Source organism: Miscanthus floridulus, chromosome 9 (assembly GCF_019320115.1).
Source record: "Miscanthus floridulus cultivar M001 chromosome 9, ASM1932011v1, whole genome shotgun sequence".
In the NCBI taxonomy this organism is placed as follows: Eukaryota; Viridiplantae; Streptophyta; class Magnoliopsida; order Poales; family Poaceae; genus Miscanthus; species Miscanthus floridulus.
Window position 1 is genome coordinate 101,170,663 of NC_089588.1, and position 9,568 is coordinate 101,180,230.

Consider the following 9,568-nt stretch of genomic DNA (forward strand, 5'->3'; position numbering starts at 1 on the left):
AAATATTTTCGGCCGTTGCGCGCCGGCCGTTAACGGTTATTTTGCCGAGTGCCCGACCCAGCACTCGGCAAAATTTTTTTTATTTTTTTTAAAAATTACTTTGCCGAGTGCCCCTGCCCAGGCACTCGGCAAAGTTTTTTTTTATTTTTTCTTAAAAATTACTTTGCCGAGTGCCCCTGCCCAGGCACTCGCCAAAGTTTTTTTTTATTTTTTTTTAAATAATTTCTTTGCCGAGTGTCCTAGTTTAGGCACTCGGCAAAGAATTTCTGGATTTTTTTTAAAAAAATACTTTGCCGACGCGGCGAGGCACTCGGCAAAGAATTTTTTTTTTGAAAAAACTTTGCCGAGTGCCTTGCCCATGGCACTCAGCAAAGACCCCGAGAATTGCAATTTTTTTACATTCCATTGTAACAGACAATATATATATATATATATATATACACATCTATATCACCAACATGCATTATATATCACAAGCACACGCATATTTAATAAATCCATTGAAAATCCATCACAAATGCACCAAAGTTCAACATCACAAGTTTATTATTACAAGTTCAACATCACAAAGTTCAACATCCCTGTTGCGGCGACGGAGACTGCAGGTGTGGCCCCCTGGACAGCGGTGAAGGACCGGACTGCGGCGAAGAGTTGACGTGATCAGCCGCCGGTGACACGCTAGCGGCGCGGCCGGGCTGGGGGTGCTCGGGGGCGGGCGATGCAGGGGCGGGGGCGCGCGGTGGCGGGGGCTCGCCGGCGTGGGCGCGCCGGTGCGGCGGAGCGGGGGTGGCGGCGCTGGCGGGCCGGGGATGCGCGCGCTGGGACCGAGCAGAGCAGGCGGGCGGATAGGGTTCTGGGGTGGGGGGGGGGATTTTGGGCGGGCGGCCCATTTTCTATTGGGCCTTTGCCAAGTGCTGCAGAAAGGGGCACTCGGCAATTTTTTTTATTTTTTAAAAACATATTTTGTCGAGTGTAAGCCTTGGGCACTCGGCAAATTTTTTTTTAATTTTTTAAAACTTATTTTGTCGAGTGCTAGCGCCAGGCACTCGGCAAATTTTTTTTTTGAAAATCAACTTTGCCGAGTGCCCCCTGGGCCGGCACTCGGCAAAGCCCACTTTGCCGAGTGCCCCCCATGGCACTCGGCAAATTTTTTTTTTTGATTTTAGGCCCAAATTTTTTTCTGTGGCCTTGTGACAGTATTTCAAACTCTATTTTAAAATTTGGGGCAATTTTGACTTTTTTTGATATATTTCATTAGTTTATTTCGTTTCGTCGAATTTTTTGGGATATTTCAAATTTGAACTGCAGGTACATGGAATAATGGACTTTGGTCATCCAAAAATTGATACTCATGATATTTAGGGTATGTTTAGGCCGTATCCAGGAACTCACATGAAATCTCGAGCATCTCGTTGACGTAACATGTCGAGGTACTTGCCGAAAATGTGATTTTAAATTATATAAAATGAAAACGAAGTCTGAAAATCACGAAACTTGTCGAGGCGTCGTGTTATCGTATGTGGAGGCTGTGGTAAAAAATTGTGAAGGTTTCTAGCAAGTTGTGACGTCGGATGCTAAAATCCCAGACATCTGTGACGTTGGATGCCAAAAACCCAAATATCTCCACATGTGTGGGTTTTTGGCATCCGACGTCACAACTTGCTCGAAACCTTCACAATTTTTTACCACAGCCTCCACATGCGACAACACGACGCCTCGACAAGTTTCGTGATTTTCGGACTTCGTTTTCATTTTATATAATTTAAAATCACATTTTCGGCAAGTACCTCGACATGTTACGTCAACGAGATGCTCGAGATTTCATGTGAGTTCCTGGATACGGCCTAAACATATCCTAAATATCATGAGTATCAATTTTTGGATGACCAAAGTCCATTATTCCATGTACATGCAGTTCAAATTTGAAATATCCCAAAAAATTCGACGAAACGAAATAAACTAATGAAATATATCAAAAAAGTCAAAATTGCCCCAAATTTTAAAATAGAGTTTGAAATACTGTCACAAGGCCACAGAAAAAAATTTGGGCCCAAAATAAAAAAAAAATTTTGCCGAGTGCCATGGGGGGCACTCGGCAAAGTTGATTTTCAAAAATAAAAAAAAAATTGTCGAGTGCCTGGCGCTGGCACTCGGCAAAATAAGTTTTAAAAAATTAAAAAAAATTGCCGAGCGCCCAAGGCTTACACTCGCAAAATATGTTTTTAAAAAATAAAAAAATTGCTGAGTGCCTTGGTCTGGCTCTCGGCAAAATAAGTTTTAAAAAATAAAAAAAAATTTGCCGAGTGCCATGGGCTGGCACTCGGCAAAATATGTTTTTAAAAAAAATTGCCGAGTGCCTGGGGCTGGCACTCGGCAAAATAAGTTTTTAAAAATAATAAAAAATTTGCCGAGTGCCATCCGTTAGGCACTCGGCAAAATCTGACGGCAGGTGGCTGCCGTCATGGGCCGGCCACCTTTTGCCGAGTGCCGCGGCACTCGGCAAAGCCCAGCTTTGCCGAGAGCCAAGCTTTGCCGAGTGCCTGGCACTCGGCAAAGCCACCTTTGCCGAGTGCTTTATTTTGCTGAGTGCGGCACTCGGCAAAATATTGCTTTGCCGAGTGCCCCGATAAAAAGCACTCGGCAAAGTCTCAGGCATTCGGCAAAGTACAGTTTTCCAGTAGTGATATGATGGTGCCCGTCAATATTGGGGCTTTTGGTTGTGCCAAAGGCCCTTTTCCTTTTACTTACTTGGGGTTACCATTGGGTCTCTAAAAGCCACGAGTGGAAGACTTCTGGCCTCTTATTACAAAGTGTGAGCACAGATTAGCCAGCACTGCAATTTTTTGACCCAGGCAGGCAGACTTGAACTCACAAACTCCGTTTTTTCAACATTGCCTACTTTCTATATGTGCACTTTCAGGCTTCCCAAGATTGTGGTTAAACAAATTGATAAATTTCGCAAGCAGCCTTTGGGGAGGGGCTGACTTCAACTTTCACAAGCCCTCTAAAGCAGCGTGGGAGATGGTCTGTAAGCCAAAATTAGAAGGTGGACTTGGTGTTACAAATCTGAGAACACACAATGAAGCACTCCATCTCAAACAGTGGCACAAGTTTTTTTAATAGGCATGATCTTCCTTGGGTTAACTTGATTTAGAACTATCATTACAGAAATAATAAACTGCCAAACCATATTCGTAAAGGATCTTTCTAGTGGCGTGATATGCTTCAATTACTTGATACGTATAAGGGGCTAGCTGGCAGCAGTTGCTCTTCATGATGGTCGCACATGTATTTTCTTGCATGATCTTTGGGGAAAACATGCCTCAAAGAATCAATATCCAGAGCTCTTCTCCTTTGTTAAGAATCAGACCATCACCTTTCAGCAAGTAATATAAGCCACACACCATCCGCATACTCTTTTCATCTTCCACTTTCTGAGCTAGCTTTTGAGCAATGGCTTGAGTTACAAATAGTCATGGCTCAATTCACTTTGACTGATAGTACAGATCAATGGGTGTGCATCTGGGGGTCTTCTCTTTTCTCTTGTAACAAAGTTTACAAGTCTCTCATTGGCCATGCTGACACCCCAAGAATCTCCTCATGGTTGTGCAAATGCTCTTTCCAACCAAAACATAAGTTTTTCTTCTGGCTTATCTTAAAGGATCGACTTAGCACAAGGAATTTGCTGAAATGAAGAAATATGGAGTTACAATCTTATACTTGTTTTCTTTGTGGTGCTGAAACTAAAGAATCTCTGGATCATCTCTTTCTCTGCTGCCCTTTTGCTCTTGTTTGCTGGCACTTTGTTGATATTCAAGTTGACCCCACTCTTCCTTCAGTAGAGCAAGTGCTTATGGCTTTCAGAGATCAATTGCAAAGTTCCTTTCTTCATGGAGATTATTGTACTTCTCTGCTGGATTATTTGGATAGTGCGTAATGATGCCATTTTTCAAAGAGATGTACCAACTGTGGAAAAAGCCAAATGTGTCTTCAAGAATGAGTTTGCCTTGGTTTTCCATCGGGCAAAAAAGAGATACTTCCCCTTGATTAGTTCATGGCCAGAATCTTGATTGTAATCTTTCTCATTTTCTTTCTCTCCTTCTTTGTTTCTTAACTTTGTGTACTTGTACTTTCACCTCTTTTTTAAATTAATAAATTTCTAGTAGAGGTGCTTCACTCCTCCAGTTTGCCTCAAAAAAAATAATACAATGGAAGATTCAATTCATATTGTTCATCCCAATGTAGAAGCCTGGGATGCAGTAGTGCTCTTGAGACATCTCCGATGTTTGCTTCTTGCAGATATATACTTCCCTTGGCTACCATTATGTATTGGTCCATCTCATCTTCCTCGCCTCTCCCACTTGGAGATCGATGTGTCTGTTGTGGATGACCAGGGTTTCAAGACACTGGGCGGGTTGCCAGAGCTATGTTACCTCAAGCTAAGAACATGGCCCACGGCGCCGACATTATTAACTAATATTGCCGCTAGTGGCGCGCTGTTTCTAGAACTTGAGATCCTGCATGCTGCCTTGGTCGATGGATTACGTTATAGTCAATGAGGACTCGAGTAGTGCTTCATTGACTGTCTGGGGTCCATGGGATGATATGGCTTTTGGTACCAGAAAGAAGGATGATCACAGAGTAGCATCGGGCGTTATCATGCCCAACCTCCAGGAGCTTGAGTTTATGGTCCGCGTGCAGCAGCTGATGCAGAACAATGGTAGCTGTGATGACCTCGGCCTGGACTACCTCCCTTGGCTTCACAAAGTCAAAGTTACGTTTTGGTGTGGTCGCGCCTTTGCGGATGACATCGAGTGAGAGGAGGCTGCACTGAGGCACCTAATTCAAGTCCATCCGAACAGGCCTGCACTGAAAATCCAGTACTTGGAAAAAAATTGTAAAGAAGAGCTATGCACCTACTGACATGGAGTCCGATAAATTCCATCAAACCCTTGAGTTGATGATTTGGTGATGATGATTTAGCCACAGAAGTAGGTGATGTCGCCAAATCAAACGGATTACAAGAGGACGAGGACAAGACCCTAGTAGTAGCTAGCTCTTGAATAGTATCAATTATGTCAGACTCAATGATGCCTGTATATATAATGTAATATAATAGGATGTGGACAAACATTATTTCAATGTTGTAGGCCTCGATGAGATCTATGACTTTGTAGTGGATGACTTTTTCATTTAAAATCATTTACGGTCCCAAAATTCTGCCTGAAATTCTCATATTTTGAAATTTAATTTTTCAAATTGTCCAAACGATCTCTCGGATGGAAAAAACGACCAAAACAATGTTTTAGATCTCGATGATAACTACAACTTTGTAGTTGATGATTTTTTCATTTGAAATCATTTGCGATCCTAAAACTATGTTTCAAGATCTCACAATTTAAAATTTGAAATTTTCAAACGATCTCAAATGGCGAAACAACCAAAATTAAACCAAAGTTATAGATCTCGATGGGAACTACAACTTTGTAGTTGATAACTTTTCCATTTGACTACAAGAAATCCTTTAATCAATGACGGATTATTCATGACGAATTATAAGAACGTCACTAAGTAATTGAACACGTACCACTACCGATTATTAAGGCCCATTCCAGCCCACTACCGGCGTTGGACAGTAAGAACGAAGGCAAACCCTAGCCCAATACTCCTCCCGGTCTCCCATAGCCGCACACTTCTCGGTCGTTCCATCCGCAGTCGATACTTCTCCCTCCGCCTCCTACCTCCCGATCCTCCACGAGTCGCATAACTTCACTTACCGTCACCCGGCCACCGCGTCCTCTCTCTCCTCAAACTCCCAAAACGTAGCAGCAGTAGTGTGGGGCTACGGCGGCACGGTGGCTACTGGCGTCGTGGAGTAGTGGCGATGCGGAATAGCGAGCTAGGTTGCGGCGGCACGGAGCAGCGACGTGGGGTTGCGGTGGCATTGAGCTGCGGCGACGCGGCCGCCCAGGGCAGGTGGCGCGGAGAAGCAGTGACGCTGTGGCGTGGGGCTGCAAATTGGGCGGCGCGCGATGCTACTGGTTCAGCAAGAGGTCCAGCAAGGAGATTGATGACATCAGCGTAAGTGCCCACCCATCCGCTTCCCTCCTCATCCATCTACTGTGTGTGCCTCTTAGGAACTCAATTCTTTACCTGCAATGCTCAGCCTGCTCGAGGAACCTATGTTCTAGATCTGGCGTCTTGGTAGGTTCTGGATCTCGAGTCTTGGTTGATGAAGATCCTTGTTCTTGCAAAATATCAATAGGCTATACATAGAGTAACAGACGGTGAGGCTTCAGTTTAATAGAGATCATAGGGGATAGAGAAGCTAGACATTCTAACTACATTGTAACAACCTTGCTTGTAAGCTCTACCTGAAGGTCAAATGAATGTGACAGGAGGTAGTAGTATGTTTACAATATTTTGTCAGACTCCACCTACAAAATAATTATGTAGTTACTAACAATATTCTCTATTGATTTCTGAAAATGCAGAACTACATGTTCAGTTGTTCTGTTTCATTACTTGTGTTTAGTAGTGAGGACAGAAAGAAAGAGTAGATCAGTAGATAGTTTACCATAGAAGAGAACGGAGTGCTTTGTTCAAATGTTGTCTTACTTGCTCATTGATATTTGTACTGTTTCTAAGCTGAAAACGAGCCAGATTTGTCTAGTCTTACAGTAGCTAAAGAAAATAAATAGCCTATAGCATATCTTCATGTCACCTAAATAGATTTATGTTCAGTTGGTGTATGAACCTATTGACAATTGTACTTACATGCTCATATGTGCTTGGAGGAAGCAGGCATGGCTTGGGCAGCAGCATGACATGGAAACCCTGTCAAAGAAAATCAAGAACAGGTTTGTTCCCTTTCTATTTGATTTCTGTGTTATATTCGATCAATTTGGGCCTGTGTTAAGAGCCACATGTTGTTCTGATATATCTTTAATTCTTTGTTCATATCTTGACTTTGTAGCAATGCAAGGAGTGCTGATTTACTTTGCTATCTGTTTAATTCTTTTTTCTGCTATCTGTTTATTTCTTAGCAGATTTACTTTGTACATTCTTTCAGAACAAACCATTTGTAGAATTGCAAAGAGTGCTGATTGACAGTTTGTAGGGAAACAAGCAAGTCGACATCAACATTCAGTAAAGCTGCAGCTCTCAACTTGTAATTAAATTCTGAGCCAATGCATATACAGGTTCCACATTACTGAATTCTGAGCAAATGCATATACATGTCCCACATTACTGAATTCATATGAATACTCCCTGCTACCATGATCTGTACTAGTTAGATTTCATGAGCTCTGTTTCTTCTGCTCTTGTGTAAACTATAGACCTGTAGACTAACTGCACATGGGATCTTTACATTTTCTTAATACATGAGCAATGGACTGCAGATTAGTATAACTTTATTACCAAATACCAATACTGCCCCTTCCTTTTTTTGTGCTTATTCACTACTAATTGCATTTGACTCTTTCTTATGTAGTGCCATTTAATTTGCTTGCAAGCAAATATCAAGTACAGATTTATCATTTTCTTCCCTTAGTTTCAGTAGCAGCATATTATCTTAAATTTCTGTACTTGAAATCAGCTGGTGGCTAGAATTTGGAAAGACAGTGACCTGTATGCTTTCAAGATAAAGTTTCGAGCTTACACACCACCGGCTGCACTCTCAAATCTGAACTGTATTCTTTGAAAACAAAGCCACATGAACTGTTAGAAAGAAAAAAATTAGAATGCTACCTACACAAGGTTATAACAAAACCATCTAAGTATATTTCAAACCAACCTGGATGGAACATATTGTTTTACTCATGCTTACATGAGAACAGGGAAGAGATCTGATTGACATTGGACACTTTACATGTATAAAAAAAGAGAGAACAAAAGGCCTTAAGATTTGTAATGATAGTCATAATGTGATAGCAATGGATAGCAGATTCACTAATAGATTTACTTGTACCTGTGATGTGTGGCGTTTAAATCTGAATGTCTCTAGTGTTTTTTATTAAATTATTACCAATCAACATATGTTCAAGGTTCCTGAATAAACTAGCTAGGACTATAGTTTAAGTTTTTTAGAGATTGTGATGGCTATAGAGACGTTGGTCTGACTGTGATTAATTTCTGAGGCCACTCTCTTGGAAGTAGAATTAATTTTTTGTACTGTTTGTATAGTACACACATATTAATCTTCAGTTATTTTATTGATGATAATTTCTACTCTCTAGAAAGAAGGAAGCGACATTGCATAGGAAGGTCCAAGATGCAGCCTACAGAGTCGAAAGGTATCTACTGCCTCCATGATATTTTACCTCTGCAGTTCAGAGCAACTGAAGCCATCAGCTAGACCACTGTTGGGCAGCATAAGCAGCAATTTGGCACTGCAGAGCTTAGCTCTGTTTTCTGCAGGTTTGAGCAGCAGCATTTTTACCTCATGATGCAGGGCAGTGTGGATTCACATAGGTGAAATGTCATGTTCAAGCTACAAGGTGAAACAGTGAATTAATTCTCATGTAATCATTAGCTAATGATCAGTTCCTTGCTTGTGTGATTATTCAAGCTTTACTCTGGTCTGTAGCATTTATGTGTTGTTTTTCCTTTGACAATTGACAGCAGTAGTTGCTCCTGACCACATTGATTTGTATTTTGTTTTGCAGCTTGTTAGTTCTAGAAGCAGGTCTGCAGCAGGGAGATCAGTTCCTTGCTGTATGTATTTTTCAGACTGAAAACCTATAGGGGCACTATCAACTCTACCTTTCTAGATGTAGATGGGTTATTTGAGTTATTTGTTGGTTCGGTGGTTTACTTGTTGGTTCTAGGTTAGTTAGCTACCTCTGCATTTATCTTTCTGCCAGCTCTAAGACTTGTATGTTTTCCTAGGACACCATTGTTGTAGTTGGTAGAGCAAAAGTAATCGCTATAGGGATTGGTTCTTCCATTGAGATAAAATTATGCACACCCATCAAATTGAACATATCAATTTGTTCAGTCCAAACCAGCATTTGTTACTCTTAGATAATTATCTGTTGTTGCAATGTGAGATAGTGTTGAGGTAATTTTTTTTCCTAATGAATGGTCTGAGCGACTGAAAGAGTGCAATTAAGGTAGTCCAACGATGGTTTTTTGTTAGTCCAATGATGGCAATATAATATTTAAGAAACGTGATGGACTGAATAAAACAAAGCTGCAATCTCATATCATTCATGTCATATTTGTAGAAATGGGAAGTCTGGAAGAATTATTTGTTAGAGGGGATACTTTTGGTCCGACCATTTTTTCTTTAACTAGTTAATTTCATTTATTTAATAGTGGAAGCTATAATGGATGATCTTTTTTGTTGCTGCTCAATAGCACAAATTTTCCCTGGTGCCATCATTCTTGTTTGTATGATTTTTGTCCCATCGGTGGCCTTGCTCCGAGCTTCAAGTATGCCAAATATCCTGTAGGTTGTCAAGATCGTTTATTGCTGTGGATAAGTCATATGTCCACGGCTGTCTTCGCGTTCAACGCAATGCATCACGTCGAAGGATGAAGTACATGAAAGTTTATTATTTTT

At 41.3% G+C, this 9,568-nt stretch overlaps 1 protein-coding gene across 8 annotated transcripts; it reads left to right on the plus strand.

Moving 5' to 3' along the window:
• Nucleotides 1-5,794: 5,794 nt before the first annotated feature.
• Nucleotides 5,795-9,568, plus strand: LOC136482477 (uncharacterized). Of its 8 annotated transcripts, none has more exons than XM_066479687.1 (5): nt 5,795-6,081; nt 6,798-6,860; nt 8,241-8,297; nt 8,456-8,501; nt 9,459-9,568. In XM_066479687.1, the coding sequence occupies exons 1-5, from the start codon at nt 5,885-5,887 to the stop codon at nt 9,486-9,488; spliced, it is 393 nt and encodes a 130-aa protein (XP_066335784.1). In that variant the 5' UTR covers nt 5,795-5,884; the 3' UTR covers nt 9,489-9,568. The 8 variants fall into 8 exon arrangements, 7 of the variants coding, with proteins under 7 accessions (XP_066335784.1, XP_066335787.1, XP_066335788.1 ...); XM_066479690.1 differs by having other exon boundaries at nt 6,805-6,860; XM_066479691.1 differs by lacking the exon at nt 6,798-6,860.